A 16,781-nucleotide genomic window follows, 5' to 3' on the forward strand; every position below is an offset into this window, starting at 1 on the left:
ATCATATATATATATGTATATATATATATATATATACATACGCAGACGCATGACTGCATAAGCCACTGAGCTTGTGAGAAATTATAATAGCATTTGGCTAATTTATAATAGGAAACTGTATTTTCCAAATACAGATAATTACTTCATAGGATTATTATATTTAAAATTAGGAAAGTTAAGTCTCTGCCTTTTTAAAATCCTCCAAAATCCATTTTTACATGTTCATGTATCTCACATCCTACCCTTTTGAGTAATCTGTTATGCTATCATGTGTCCTTCTTCTGCTTATGAATCCAGGGGGAGAGGTTAAGCCATGCTGTTGGATGTGCCTTTGCTGCCTGTCTCGAGAGAAAACAAAAACGTGAAAAAGAATGCGGTGTGACTGCTACCTTTGATGCCAGCAGAACCACCTTTACACGAGAAGGCTCATTTAGAGTTACTACTGCCACAGAACAGGCAGAGAGAGAGGAAATCATGAAACAGATTCAAGATTCAAAGAAAGGTACCCCTCTCTATGTATCTCTTTCCTTCCTCATTTTATTTAGTTCTTATATTTTAATTCGGGATGCACCGATACCGTTTTTTCAGTACAGGGTATGAGTACCAAGATTTATTTTTCGTTGCTTGCCGATACCGGAAGTCTCTTAAGGAAGCCGGGCAGCGTGTAATGACTCGCCACCCGGCTTCCTGATTAGCCAGGAAGCCGGCTCCATGCTCCCTCGTCACCAGGTGAGGAGGAAGCATGGAACCGGCTTTCTGACCAATCAGGAATTTGGGGGGTGGGTAATGACTTGCCGCCCGGCTCCCTGATTTGGCCATCTTCCCGACTGGCGAGGAAGATCTGATATCGGGAGTATCGTCCAAATACTCGATATGGGCACCGATACTAGTATCGGTGCATCCCTAATTTTAATGTGTTAATAAGTGCAGCTAGTAGCATTTGGCTGGACATGTTCTATAATGTTGAAGATGTTTTGCTACTTAGCCAAACAGCTTTCATTTAGCTCTGTGTGTCAGGAACCTATCCAAGCATTTATACCCACATGGGTAAAGCTGGCCAGATGTCTCAAATTTTTTTTTTTTCAAATTGACAATTTTTATTGATTTTTTTTGTTCATATTCAGGTAATACATGAGCAGCAGAAGATATAAAACATAAAAGCAAATGGAATACAGACCATAGCCACTTGCACATAGTAAGGCACTCAGTAATGCATAGTAAACCCATTACAACAACAAGTCATAGGTAAGAGATGGTGTATGCAACCCGAGGAGGTTAAGACCATATTAACCAGCAGACATTACCAGTATGCCGGAAGAAAATTGAAATGTACATTCTACAGCTAACTCCTGTTAACTTAACATGAAAAACATAAATAAGTAGGCAGGAAAGAACCCTGGAGAAGGAAAGATAAAGAATAGAAAGAAGAAAGGTTAGATAAAGTAGATGTCTAAAATTTTGGAGTTCTACTGACTTGGATGAAGTACGAGCAGCGTCTGTACCCCTTTTATGCAACAAAAGTTGACCTTTTAGTCAACTTCTGTCGAACGAGCCAGTCTCAAAATTCTTGCCTGAACAGTTTATGCATGCTTAACCCTAAACCAGTCACCATGGACTGTGTCAAGGTAGATGTTAGGTCTAGAGCTGCAGCTAACGATTATTTTCAAAATCGATTAGTTAGCCGATTATTAAGTTCGATTAATCGGTTAACTACTAGAACATGATGGCAAGTGTTCTTGAATAATATGTGCCTTGACACAATCCAGAATAACTTATTGTGCTCACTGTTTGCAGAAGTATGTTTGGAATTCTAACATGTCCTTTTCTATTCACCCACTAATGTGAAAAACCTAAAATGACCATCTAAGATGTTTAAGTGGATTCTATAAAGTTCCTAAGACTTTTGCAAATGACTATATATGTCAATTATAGATGGCAAATGGGGAAAAAATGACATGAACTATAAGTGATTTTAGGTCATTTTACAATTGATCATTTTATTTTGTATTCATTTAGGTGTGGATGCTGAATTAAAAATGGTGGCATCGGCTGTCTCTGCTGCTACTACTATTACTACTGCTGCTGCTACTGTGACTTTGGCCCCTGCTCCAGTGCTGCAAACTTCACCAACATCTGAGGTCCATATATACCAGGATAGCAAAGATATGAACTACCCCCATGCAATTCCACGCAGACATGCCCCTGTTGAACAGTTAGCCAGGCAAGGCTCATTCAGGGGATTTCCTGCCCTCAGCCAGAAAATGTCCCCATTTAAACGTCAGCTTTCTCTGCGTATCAATGAATTACCATCAACAGTGCAGAGGAAGACAGATTTCCAAATCACAAACCCAGGTAAGACAGTTTATTTATCTTCCTTCATTCCATTTTTTATAGCATGAAATGTCTATACTCATAAGAGAAAAATAAGTCAAATGAACTCCAAGCCATTTGAGGCTCATTTTAAATGTAGAGAGCAAAATTAAAGATTTAATGAAAGAAAACCCCGGCAAAGTTTTTTTCTCCGGTACTGAGCAGGGAGATGAAGCTTTCGTAAACAACCCTAATAGCCTTTTTTTCTTTTAAAGATCATAGGTTTTTATATCTCTTTTTATTCATGCTTTTCTTAAAGCACAACCTACCAATTCAACAGTTTCCCCCCAAAAAGCTCTTTAGAAATGTCTAATGTTATTAAATCCTTAAACATACCAGTGTTGTTTTCTGCAGTGTTTCATATCCATTCTGTACAGTGTATGCTGCATTCAAGGTATTCGTGTACTCACAATTGCCAGTGTGCTTATGTTGGTACTCAAATGAAATTTCAAGCCCTCATATGGCTGGTATCATAGCTGATCATTTGTGCAACACCATGGCACTTGCAGGTCTAAATAGAGGCTAAGATTGCATAGTCTTCAGTTGCAAAACGATAGGATGGTTCAGTTATGCTTTAAGAGAGCACAGCAAAAGTTTACTCTTAGTGATGTATAGAGTTGCAACCAATTAATCGATAATGAGAATAGTTGTGAACAGTTCTCATTATGGATTAGTTGGTTGGATCCCCTAGTTCTCTCTTTAGCGATCAGAGCTGTTATTTCATCGGCTCTGTGTCAGAGGACTCAAACCATTGCAGCTGGTGCCCAGCAGTGAGGAAAACTCCCCCAAACCTTAGCTCTGTGTCCCCTCCGTTCCCCACTCTTCGCAGCACGGATCGAAGGGGACACAGCAGAAGAGGGACCTTGAAATTTCTCCTTCAGGTCTCTCTTCTGCTGATTGACACCTGGCAGTGGGTGGGTGCAATAGCCAGCTGGCTATTGGTTATTGCCATTTGAAATTGCCAATAGCAGGCTGGCTATTGCACCCGCCCACTGCCTGGCTCTGGAATCTTGCTGCTGGCAGTTGTTTCATGTGATATTTCATGTAAACTTGACTAAAAATTATTTGCATAGTATAATGTAAAAGCACATATTGTAACTATTTTTTTTAAAACACTTTACAAATGTATACAATGTTTGCCAGTTAATACTCTTGTTTGGCAGACTTACCTTCAATAATATTTAGTTTTAAGAGCAGTATAGTCAGAATATATGTAGTAATTGTAACCTATCACAATACAGTTTACAAACTCATGCAGGTTAAAGGGCAGGCTTTTTTTTTACTTTTTAAAGAATAATTAAAGTACACTATTCTCTTCTACTTTTATGATTTTCTTCATAATGCAGCTATTATAGTTGACATTTGGTGGTTCCTCTTCCTTACTGTGCAGAGAGAGGGAGTTATTAGAAATAAACTATTTTTGTGAATAATTGGGGGATATTACTTTAGGGGGTTCATAGAAAATTTGTCATGGTGTGCTTAAAACCTAGTTTCCATAACTAAAATGGTTAGGACAGGAGCATCCTTCCTTAATGTCTTGTAGGCATCCCCAGTGTATCCAAAACATAAAACATTTGCAGTCAACAGAATATGCCACAGTAGCTAGTAATTTTAAGGCTTCTTGCATGGAAAAGCTGGTCTTTTATGCATATTGTTTGACTAAACCTTGAGTGTACTTTACACATAACAGTTATGTTATTCTGCTCTGTCATATAGTGAGCTTAGAAAAAAATAAAAGTAGTATGATTTGATATTGACTTGCTGAGCGAATAACACTTGTGTTGACATTCTCAGTGGTGCATTGACATTTTAAAGGAAATGTGTGTGTATATATAATATAAAGTATTGCATAAGAATATTTCTTTTTATTCACAGTTAGCAGCAGCTAAACTTAATGGGAACCTGTACTGAGATAAATATGGGGAATGCCATTGCAGAACTCCTAAAAGCATAAGTTGCCTAGTCAGCATTTCTTTCAAAACACATTTCTTTTAACTGGTTTGCTTTACAGGTCTGAATAGCTCAAGGTCAAATATCATACCTAGCTTAAAGTGACACTAAACTCAGGGGTTAAATCCTAAAAATGCATTCAAGTACCCTAACTATTAACAAAAAATGTATCTTATTTGTGTATCACTCGGCTGTAGATCCTCCAATCATCTCTGAATTGGTGCTGACAATGTCCTTCCTTCTGGAGGGTGGCTACTTTTGTTCCCCATGGTCCCTGTGTGTGCTGTAAAGTAGTCACCGCTCCAAGCTCGCTACAGTGATGGACTATAGTCTCATGTTTAGTTTACTAATTTATATTTACAGTATATTTACATTGTAGTCCATCACAGGAGTGAGCTTGGAGCAGTGACTACTTTGCAAAACACACAGGGGGAACAAAAGCAGCCACCCTGAAGAAGGAAGGACACTGGCAGCATGATTTCAGAGATGATTTGATGATCTACAGCTCAGGGATACACAAGATACATTTTTGTTAATAGTTCAGGTACTTGAATGTTTTTTTAAGGTTTAACTCCTGAGTTTAGTGTCACTTTAATGGGACACCCCAACTGTCACACTTTAGATGGGCCATATAGATATTAATTTAGAGAGCAATGGGGAAAAAGCTATTGTCCTCTGCATGCTTTGAAACTCCGATGGCATGTGTGCACCTTGTATTTATTTAAAGTGTATTTCCACTTTTGCTGTCAAAATTATGGAACTCTCACTATATGTGTTTTTCCCTTTAACACAGCATACTTAAACATTGGTTTAAATGCTGTTCAGCTTTTTCGATTGGGGCAGGTTTATACATAAGACACAATAGGCAAGCGTCTATTTCTTAGAATAAATGGCAGTATGAAGGTAAAGGACAAAAATAGGGACATTAACAAAAAATAAATATGCATCCTTGGTGATCGTTAACCCTTTTTTAGGACGGACAGTTTAGTACGACTGGTACTAGAGATCTGCCAGCAGACTGCAGGCAAGGGTAATTATGGTAAACATTAACACCCCAGCTCCTCTGTAATGGAGAGCATTAAAAATGGCAGATCCTTGGGGAAGCGAGAACGAGAGAGGGATCCCCAAATGGATGCTGGGAAAACCAAAGGGTTTTAAATGGGGTGGATGGGAGAAACACTTATATTGTTTGTCTTGCGAGGGTTGTAAAGGGATTAAAAAAATGTACAATCTGCCCATCTTGGACAGGCAGATCGTACTTGCGATCATCGCAAGCCCGCCCCTCAGGCTTCCGATGACTGCAATGAGGGGTGGCTTCCGATGACTGCAAACAGGCAGTGTGCGCGTGCGCACACCGGCCCGTTCGGCTGTTGTCGCACAAGCAGGCCACTAACCCGCCGAGAATCGTACGATTGTCGGCGGGTTTTGGCGAAGGATGACGTGCGACCGTACAGTAGAAACGGTTGCACGCCTTCCGTACACTGTGCGATTTATCGTACGATCGCGGGATTTCCCAATCAATTAAATTACAAAACCTATAAGACATAGGGCTACTTAACCATTCTTATAGTTTGAATGTCAATTTTGTGATATTTCTTTCTAGTTGCTGAAATGGAAGGAGAGGCTGACAGCATCAGCGCCTTGTGTTCCCAGATAACCAATACATTCAGCGGTCCAACAGAAGACCCATTCACATCAGCTCCTATGACCAAACCAACCACTCCACAGTCTCCACCATTCGAAGGTTTGTACTGGATGGTTTGCAGTTTTGTTTCTATTGTTGGCTAATGTATATTCTATTTTACAGGTTTACTGCCTTGTATTCTAGCTTTTTTTTAAATTAACATAGATTTTTAACTAGCTAAAGCTGTGATCCCTTTAAGCTGATAGAAAGTAGTATTACACTGGTCTACAAGAAGAAAGCCTCGGAAATGAAAGTAGCTACATTTTACCAGAATTGGGTCTTTAATAAAGGAAAACTACGTCCTGAGTATTAATTGGCTCCAGTTTTCAAGAATCAAAATAATTCAGAATTACGAGGGGAATGTGCGATTTATGCTCCTAACTTATCTGCAAAATGGGATATAGCAATGAAAATGGTGCCACACCAATCATTATAAATGTATTTTTTTATTGATACCAATAACAACAGTTCCTTGGAAATGTTAGGCAAAGCCAGCAGATGTAACTGTATGATGTGTAGATCTGACCAAGACAAATGTACCTTGCAATAAAAGAATAATAAATTACAGTTGGGTAATAATCTTTAGTCTCAAAGTGACGATACATTTTATACATCCATGTGGTACCATTTTCATTGTTCTACCGTACTTTGGCGAAGTTACGAGGCATCATGATCATCAGACACCTCCCTCCCTTGTAGGCAAATATACGCGCCTGTGTATAAATCTTTATTGTGAAATATCTTTAAAACTTTAGCCAACCAACCAGCACCTTTTTATGACTTTTTTTCTAATTCATCCAATCAAAATATGTAAGAATTGATACATTTTATCTCAGAGGTCGATCATTTCCCAAAATGTGTAGACCAGTGTTATTATTAGTGTAATAGAACAGGGACACCATTGTACGAAGTCTAGAGTGGCGATACCATTAGCTAAAAGAGCAGTGATCCTGTTGTACTATTATTTACACTACACAGGTAGTGATAGAGCTTTTAAATACTTATGAAAAAGTCTCTCAGAAGGAGGCCATACGGTGTACATGTGCTCTTTGCCTATTCACAAAAGCAGGCTGTGATTACACTGCAGCTGCGTGTTTTCCGAATGGGAGCAGCCTACTAAGGGGTGAACAAAGACACCAGCACTGGTGTCAGTCATAGCTGTGGTGCTGGTGTCCACAAGCGGTACTAACACACATGAAAAGGGATGATAAAAGGTACACTGCTGAAGTCAGTAGATGATACACATAACCTATATCTAAACAATAAATTTATATAAAATATAGATTACATAAACATAATGGTGCCTGCAGTTCCGCTTTCAATAAAGTGGCTTATAAGCTCTGTGGTTGAAGTCTTTTGCATTAACATGCATTGCAAATCGCTCTAACAAACTTTGCAGTAAGATATATCTTTGAATAGTATTGGCAGTCAATCCCTGGGCTCTTCTTGTTATATGTGGTTTTCTGTAGTAGTCATTGGATGCAGAACAAATGCTTGTGTGCCATTTTTTTGTTTGAATTTTGAATTGGCTCATATCAAACAATGTTCACTTATGCTTAGCACCACTGTTGCCATTATCTAGTACTCAAGTCAATGGTAATGCACTGTTAATGCATAATGAACACAATTCAATTGGGTCATAAAGGCTTCTCAAATGCAAGCTATTTTAAAAATGTGCTGTCTTTCATTTGCCCCTAAAACTGATGTCCATGTTTACTAACCCCGTGTACGGTGCTGCACAATAAACTAACTTGCTTACAGTCATTTCTTAGCAAAGGGACAGTACATGACAGGAAGATACTCCATTGCAACACGTTGGCTCTATTGATCGTAAACTGTGCAATCACATACCGCTGATCGCTCATTTCCCGATCTTCTCCCTGCAGAGGGTGGTGACTGTCAGGCACTGCTCCCTGCAGGTATTCCCCCTTCTCCTTTCCTCCAGCACTGACTGGAAGGCTGGACAGTGGACGGGGTGGGCAATCACACAACGGGATGGATCCCGACAATATTGTCAGGATCCGTCCCGGCTGCATGCGTATAGTGGGCAATAGCCTGCTGTATGCTGAGTTTTGGGTCCTGTTACCCTAAAGAGAACCATGGCAAAAAATGGCCATAGTTCTCCATTTAACCCCACCATTCTTACAGCTTAGTTTAATCTTTTTATTTTTAATCCATGTCTTTCATTTGTCTTTGTTTGAGAGAACTGTACTTTAATATTTTAGGGTCTCTCTGCTAAACTCATCCAACTTGCTGTGTTCTGTTGCTACAGTTTTCCTAACTTTATGTGCATGACCCAGCTGAAATTAACATGCTTGCTTGTTGTCATTTTTAGTAAATGGCACCACTTCTGCATTCACGCTGCCTGCCCCTAAACCTGCACCAGTCACTGTGGCCCCCACAACAGCACCAGTTCGGGAGACTAATCCATGGGCACATGCCCCTACAGCTGCTGCCTTACAAGTTACTAGCACAGGAGCAGCACCTGTAGCCACAGTAGTAGGTAAGACTAAATTAAACGTATTCATTTATTAGGTTGGAGTTATCCATGTTTTACTATGATTGATCATTCTTAGAAATGATTTCTGTACATTAGTAATTTTTATCTTCCATAGAGCTTTGGAGATGAGCCTTGGGTGAAAAAAAAAATGCCATTTAAATTAGATATGCACCGATATATCAGCCGCTGAAACATATCGGCCGAAAATGCCACTTTTGGCGTAATGCCAAAAGTGCCATTTTCCTGCTGATACATCGGCGCATCCCTGGTTTCTTTCCTCCCCGCTCGGCGCTGCTTTGTGTCCCAGCGGGGAGGAGAGGAAGTGTGACAGCCGGCCGAGTGCTGCGGGAGGAGAGCACCTCCTATCATAGTCCGACAGAGCAGTGTGGGGGGCGGATACAGGCCGCACTGTCACAGAAGGCTGGGCTCTCCTCCCTACACCGCTCGATCTGCCTCCTGTGACAGCGTGTCAGAGAGAGCAAGGTACAAACACTCAGTGATCGCTGAGTGTTTGTAGATAATTGAGGACATGGTATGTGTACTATATCCTCAATTATGAATGGGAAGTGATCTACATCACCTCCTGTTCATTCATAGTTGTAGCTATAGTAAACATACTATGTTCTCATGCTATGAATGAACAGGAACACACAGAGCATTCCTGTTCATTTGTAACAGGATACAGAAAAGAGATTGAGGACTTTGTGTCCTCAATCTCTTTTTTTTTTTATTTTAAAAGGGAAATATCAGGGGTCTGTTTTAAATCCCTATTATTATTTCCCTGAAGCCCCTAAAAGTAATATAAAAAATAAAAATATTTAATAAAAAATTAATACAAAATAAATATTGAAAAAAATTAAAAGTTTATAAAATAAAACATTTTTAAAAATTAAAATAAAAAACATTTTCGGTTTCGGCCTGACAATTTTTTTTTGTTTCGGTTTTAAAATTTCCAGTTCGGTGCACCTCTAATTTAAATGTCTGTGGGGCAAAGTGAACATGTAATAGCCAAAACCTATAAAACAGGAACCCAACAAAGCAGGCTTCATGGTGATTCCTGAAATCCTGGGCTTTGCTCTGAGCTTTAGTCTACTGCTACCCACAGAATTATACAGTGGATTGTGAGAGCTTCAGTAGCCAGTAGATGTGTGCCCCACTACTATGCTGGGAATGCCAGAGACCTGTATCAGAGCAAAGATGAGAATTTTAAGAAGGGTCATTGAAGGGTCCTTCTAATTTACTTGTTTACAATATACTCCTGAACCATTTTAGCAGTTAATCAATAAGGCTGGAAATTCTGTAACGTCTACAATTTCATGCCATTGTTTAATCCATACGATCAAGATTACAATGTGCTTTTATGATAGTGGCTCATGCAAAGCTTGACACTGGCATGTCATTGATTATAGTTAAACAAAAAAAAAAACTTTGCCTACAGTGATGTAATGGTCACACCATATTAGTTTATAAATACAGGTGTACATTATTAGTCAACTGCAATAAAAGTGCACACGTGTTCAGCAGATCAGAGTTCAGTTGTTAAGAATTGCCTTTTGTTCCATACAGATAAAAGTAAGGCTGTGTTTAATTCACCAGCAATATAGCTAAGGTGCCAGGTGATACAAAAGTGACATCCCGTTGCCACCAGTGCTGCTTTTCTCTGCAGTGGACAAGCAATCAATGTGTCATTCTAGAGCAACATTTTTTGTAATGTAGTAAAACTTGAATATGTCCATTATACTATTCCTTGCATTTGCAAGTGTATGGTTAGTTAATATGGGAACCAAAACGTAATCTGCAGCTCATCTCTACCTTCTGCCTTGCTAAACAGCTGTTGTCATATTGCTTGTCAGCGTTGCCAGGCTCTATTTCCCCTTATTAGGTCACATTCATAAGGGGAAATGTATTTTCACTGATTAATAAGCCTGTAGCTTGTCATTCAGCATCTGGCCACACCTAGTCCTGCCTACTGCTTTCTGGATTGACGGCACTGCCTCTGTTGATGAAACCCTCCCACTGTGAGCTGCTGCATTTGGGAGGGTGCATGTGGGACACAAATGAAGGGGGATTCAGCTCAGTCAATTATTTTTTAACTTTGAAACTTCCGCATCACATAACTGAATTTGGGACTTGTTTAATCCACCATAAAGAAGTCTTCTTTGAAGTTTAAATTGTGGCAAATCACAGTTGCAGCAGTGGGATATTTACTGTCTGTCAAAAGGGTTGGAACTGGCTTTGCCTGAATATGGTTCTTTGACAGATATCGTGCAACCCATGAAAACAGCTGCGTTTGGTTGACAGCATCAGAGGACGTTTCTAGTAACGAAAGCTTAATTATAGGCACACAACTAAACACACATACAATACATTTTAGGCGGCCGTTTTTTCTTACCAAAGGATTTGAATTTTTGGTTATCCAGTCCTGAGATTTTCACATCCCTGCCAGCCAACATAGCTAGGTGGTTGACACCACTTAAAGTTGAGGAAAACTTTAATGGCCTCTCTCCACTCCCAGCCCGCTGACTGCATAGAGAAAGTACAGCAACAGACTGATGAAGTAAACCCTCTGCTCATCTGCTTCTTCATCCTATCAGCATGTTCCTTGTCAACCTATTTTGCATGCAGCTTATCAGATTTGCTCCCAGTTCTGCCTTTCCCTTTACCAATCAGAGTGCCGCTTTTTGGGGGATTGCAAGAGATTGGCACAAAGTAAAATGTTATGTAATACGCTAGTTGCAGTTAAAATATTCCTAAAACCCTTTTGCTGCCATTTTTAAAGGAGCACTTTTTTAATCGGAGTATAGCATCAAGTCAATGAAACTCCTGGGATATTGGTCAGGTCAGTTAAGTAGCAGAGGGGGTTGTTAATCAGTTTCAGCTGCTTTGGTGTTAATGAAATTAACAACGGGTGCACTAGATGGGCAACAATGAGACAACCTCTAAAACAGGAATGGTTTTACAGGTGGAAGCCACTGACATTTTTTTCCCCTACTCCTCTTTTCTGACTGTTTTTCACTAGTTTTGCATTTGGCTAAAGTCAGTGTCACTACTGGTAGCATGAGGCGATACCTGGACCCTATAGAGGTTGCACAGGCATGCCAACTCCTCCAGGATGGCACATCCATACATGCCATTGCCAGAAAGTTGGCTGTGTCTCCCAGCACAGTCTGAAGAGCATGGAGGAGATTCCAGGACACAAAATGAACTCCAGCAGGCCACTGGTGTGAATGTCTCTGACCAAACAATCAGAAACAGACTTCATGGGCCCTGTGCTCACTGCCCAGCACCGTGGAGGTCGATTGACATTTACCATTGAACACCAGAATTGGCAGGTCCGCTACTGGCTCCCTGTGCTTTTCATGAGCAGGTTCACCCTGAGCACATGTGACAGACGTGAAAGGGTCTGGAGAAGCCGTGGAGAACGTTATGCTGCCTGTAACATCGTTCAGCATGACCAGTTTGGTGGTGGGTCAGTGATGGTCTGGGGAGGCATATCCATGGAGGGACGCACAGACCTCTACAGGCTAGACAATGGCACCCTGACTGCCATTAGGTATCAGGATGAAATCCTTGGACCCATCGTCAGACCCTACGCTGGTGCAGTGGGTCCTGGGCTCCTCCTGGTGCACGACAATGCACGGCCTCGTGGCGAGAGTATGCAGCCAGTTCCCTGAGGTTGAAGGAATTGATACCATTGAATGGCCCCCATGCTCGCCTGACCTGAATCCAATAGAACACCTCTGGAACATTGTCTCGGTCCATCCGACGCCCCCAGGTTGCACCTCAGTCTGTTCAGGAGCTAAGTGATGCCCTGGTCCAGATCTGGGAGGAGATACCCCAGGACACCATCCGTTGTCTCATTAGCAGCATGCACCAACTGTTACTTTTATTTCTCTCCTTTTTCCCTGAATACTGATGTAGTTTTCACTCAGAAAAGAGTGGCAGTCCGAAGTGAAAGATATACAGGGGACAGACATTGGTGACACTTATCTAGGTGCCTGCGGCGCACACTCTTTCCTTCCTTGGTTTAGGAACATAGCACATAGATTCAGCTCATGTATACAATATACTTAATATATGCTTGTCATAAACACTATGCATTCACTCAGCAGCAGAAAGAAATGGTTGCCTTCCTAATTGGGGCTGTGCATTCCGCTTTAAAATGAGAGGATTCTGCTGTTATTTCTACTTCTGTGATTTCTAGTCTAGACCCATATGAACCTAAGCGTGTCTGCGAGGTTTTTCCTCTTCATCCTATTTTTGATTTTGGTTTTTATATAAGGATTGGAAAATTCTGGATAAGCGGTTTCTGGTTCCCAGAGACTTTAAGGCTCCGTATCCTTTTCTGGAGAATTTTGTTTAAAAATTGGAGAATGTTTCTTGTACCATTTCTTTGCTAACTGGTTCGGCTCCTCAACCATTATTGGCTACAGTCCTTATTTCCCAGACTTCCAGATTTCCAGACTAAACAAATGTGCATTTTTGGAAAAAATGGCTCTGGCTGCACAAAGGTTAAAAATCTATGTAAACCTTTAACAATTAACTTCTTTTATTTACTCATTTTTAGTCTTTTATATATACAATCGGAAGCATTTTTTTCATATCTGTTTGGTAGGTTAAAATTAAATGTTGATCTTGTCAGAAATACAAAGCTGTCCTATGAACTCTGCACACTTCAAAGAGCCCACCAAGTTCTTATCTTGTCTTTTTTTTTTTTTTGTGTATATTTTTTTTTTTCCTTGCTTTAACATGTGTTTTAATGAAAAAAAAAAAAACGATATCTGCCTGCAAAAGTCAGTGATAATGGAGAAGTTCAAGAGTTTCCTTGGAGTCAAACCAAACCAGGTGGCGGGCAAAGGCTGAAGAACGCAAAAACAATTCTCTTGTTTCATCTTCATTTAGTTAACAGCTTTCATAATTAAGTTGTGTTTCTGTTCTTTTACAAAAGTTTGAAAAACAATATGGTGTAAATTCACTATACTTTTAACAGGATAATTTTCATTAAAAGAAAAAGTGCTCCATGAATTGCCTGCACATACCTTAAGCAGCTTGTAGCCCTGTGACTGCACCCGTATCCTTGACCATTCTGATGAGACAAAACGTCATACTTCCGGATGGTAGTAATGCTTGCCGGCTCCCTCCTGCCTTCCAGACAGTCCTGTTGGCCCATCATTATGATGGGTTGCCTCAGTGTCTAATTAGAATGTATATACGTATGGGGCAGGCAAACTTTGCCCATGGAGTGTTTAAAGTGAAATTAAAGCATACTTTTTTTCCCCTTCCCCCAAAGTTAATGTCGGCACTTTTACCTTTAAATGTTGTCTCTTAATCCGATCTTCGTCTTTCCTGTCCTTTTCAGCCTTCTCTCCAGCGCTGCGGCGGGTCTCTGATCCAGCGCCGACTCCTCTGTGCTTGCTGGCACTTCCTGTCCCACGGTGTCTGCATGCGGGTGCACGCATCCATATACTTGTGTCTCTCCGTCTCCCGGCCGAAAATTTGAACTGCGCATGCGCTCGCCCCAAGATGCTTTGCGGCCGCCCGGGATTTTTCAGATTTTCGGACGGGAGCGCGCGGCAAAGACACAGGTAAGTTTAAAAAAAAGACCCTTTCAAACAGGTTTAAAGTTTTTCTGCATATATCGCCTGCTTGCTAGCAGTAGATATATGCAAAAAAACCTGAGGGTTTAATAATCCTTTTAAAGCTTTGCCCATTCAGAATCGCTCGGATTTCAGGCGTCGTGGCACGGACTGCAGAAATATGTATGGGCTTCAAATGTGTTTAAAATTGGTGGTTCTTTCCAATCTGTATTTAAGCACCTCCAAGGATAAACTTCCCAATAACCTTTCCCTTCTGCTTCAGGTATTGTTGTTGATGTTATTATTTATATTTATGATTATTATCCATTCACCACCTTTAAATTGTAATGGGGCCTATCAGAATTGGTTTTTTTTTTTTTTTTAATATGATGTTGAAAAAGTATGTAAACCCAGGAAGTAAGATTGTGGGAGCCAGTAGTCAGGAGAGCTGCTATTGGAAGGGATTTTGCATTGCTCACTTGCCTCTAGAAAATGTAAAAGAACTTTAGTGGTTGCACAGCAAATGTCTAAGTAAACTAAAGAATTATATATTTTATTTATAGTTAAATAATAATCTGTCGAATGTTTGACAACATCTGGCCTTTTGGAACTTATTTTCTTGTTTTAAAGCATCTAATTTTTTTATATACTCTTTTGCAGGACCCGAGTTCACATCTAGTCCAGCCTTGGTCCAGTCGAATCACAAGCGAACTCCTTCAGAAGCTGACCGCTGGCTTGAGGAGGTGTCTAAAACGGTCAAAGCTCAGCAACGCCAGTCCCCTGTGCCTGTCTCTGTCCCTCTTCCTGTTCCTGCCCCTGTGCTCCAGCCTCAACCTTTACTGCAACCTGTTGTTGCTGCTGCACCAAATCCAACTCAGTCTTACCCATCAAATGCATTTATACCTCCACCTACAGTGCAAGTTGCCATAGTTCCCTCTTTACCACCTACCTTCATGCCTGTGCAGCAACCATACACTGTGGCTAATGGAATGAGCTACGCAGCTTCCAGTGTTCCCGTTGTCGGCATCACACCTTCACAAATGGTTGCTAATGTATTTGGAGCTGCAGGTCACCCACCTGTATTTCAGCAGAAGCCTTCACCGGGTCTGGTCAAGCAACAGACTTTCCCCACGTATGAGACAAACAGCACCACTAGCAGTCCCTTTTTCAAGCCAGCTGTCAAGCAGCAAAATGGTTCAGTGGCATTCAACGGAGTAGAAAACAGTGGCTGGGATTTGGGTGCTAAGCAAGGGCCACCATCATCCGCAGCCATTGACCCATTCGAAGCCCAGTGGGCTGCTTTAGAAAGCAAATCAAAGTCTCGTGGAAACCCATCACCAACAAACCCTTTCTCCAGCGAACTCCAGAAGACTTTTGAAATAGAACTCTAAAGCAGCAACTAACCTATCAGAGACTGGCCTAAAGATTCAGACACACTTTGCCATAAATGTTCTATGAGATATATGGAAAAAGGACCAATGATGGACATGAAAGCTGCAGTACTCACCAAATCTGTATTCGGTGAAGACCTGTGGGGAAAATCCACTGTTCTTCCTCCAGATCATTCATAGGCTTACCTAACAAGCAAGTCACAGAAGATTTTTTTTTTTTATTGTGGTCATGAAGTGGAAGAGTCAAAATGTACTTTTTATTTTTTTCCTGGAAAGACACATGGCCACAAACAATAGACATGACTCTCTGCAAAGCAGTATAGCAGTGCCTGAGCTTCCACAGCAAAATAAGAGAATATATATGTATATATGAAGATTGGGGGTGGTAATACTGGGGATATGTTAATCCCTGGTCTGCTCGGTACTTAGGGGTGTAATGCACTTCAGATCACTGAATTGTAACCCCTCTACTGGCAGATAAGGGAATAAAGCCAAAATCTTTATTTTTATGCATTACAAATATTTTAAATAGTTTTGGGTTAATTAATGGTCGTCGAAGTTTGTAAGTAATCTTGCCAAAGGTTAAAATGAAACGGTTGATTCAGTTGCTAGTAACTGTACATAATAATTGATTTAGCTGCTAATTCTTACCTAAAAACTGGACTGCCTGTGGTTTTATCTTCATTTGCTATGTGTCACTTGCAGCTGTAAGTAGCACATGGGTTAAAGCGAACTGGTGCTTCTCCCAAGACGGGCAAAGCAACAGGTACATTTTAATGGCTTCCCTAGCAGCAGCTTCTACTCTCCTTTTCTTCGCTCCCCGCTGTTCCATGTATCCATCGGGAGTAAAGAATGTATCCCTGAATAAGTTGCAGACCATGATTTGGTGCTGACACAGGGCTGATGACTCCCCATGTGAGAGAGTTGGATTCCTTAACAGCCAATCACCATCACTGTTGTGTGAGAGGAAGGGGAGATAGTCAGGTGCTCCTCATACCTGGAAGTACCAGGTATTTTTCTTTACTCTAGGCCGCTGAATGCACAGGTAAGGGGGGCAAAATAAGTAGAAGCAGCAGCAGGTGCTTCACTTTAGTCATGAGCAGTGGAATGGCTTTGTTGAACTTACGGGGGAAGGCATATTAAAGAACAGTATTTGCATGGTGTAAAAGCCATTGCAGACCTGTCTTTTATTTTCTTTACACAATTCTATATTGCCTAAAATATATATATATATATATGTATTACCTATGTATAAATGTTGTTACTTTTTGACAAAATGCTGGTCTTGTTTTATATGTTTTTATATATTT

The 16,781-nt window shown here is 40.6% G+C and overlaps 1 protein-coding gene across 4 annotated transcripts in view; it reads left to right on the plus strand.

The window, feature by feature from the left end:
* The window catches only part of NUMB (NUMB, endocytic adaptor protein), a 93,512-nt gene extending 77,390 nt beyond the window's left edge, over positions 1-16,122 (plus strand). For 3 of the 4 annotated variants that reach the window (XM_018571801.1, XM_018571800.1, XM_018571802.1), the window contains 5 exons: positions 298-502; positions 2,017-2,352; positions 5,924-6,064; positions 8,340-8,507; positions 14,741-16,122. In XM_018571801.1, coding sequence (XP_018427303.1) covers positions 298-502; positions 2,017-2,352; positions 5,924-6,064; positions 8,340-8,507; positions 14,741-15,471 — 1,581 coding nt within the window. In that variant the 3' untranslated portion in view covers positions 15,472-16,122. The remainder of the gene's footprint in view (positions 1-297; positions 503-2,016; positions 2,353-5,923; positions 6,065-8,339; positions 8,508-14,740) is intronic. The other variant, XM_018571803.1, reaches the window with a different exon arrangement.
* The last annotated feature ends 659 nt before the right edge of the window (positions 16,123-16,781 follow it).

The sequence above is a fragment of the Nanorana parkeri genome, unplaced genomic scaffold (assembly GCF_000935625.1).
Source record: "Nanorana parkeri isolate BGI_ZX_2015 unplaced genomic scaffold, ASM93562v1 scaffold1842, whole genome shotgun sequence".
Lineage (NCBI taxonomy): Eukaryota > Metazoa > Chordata > Amphibia > Anura > Dicroglossidae > Nanorana > Nanorana parkeri.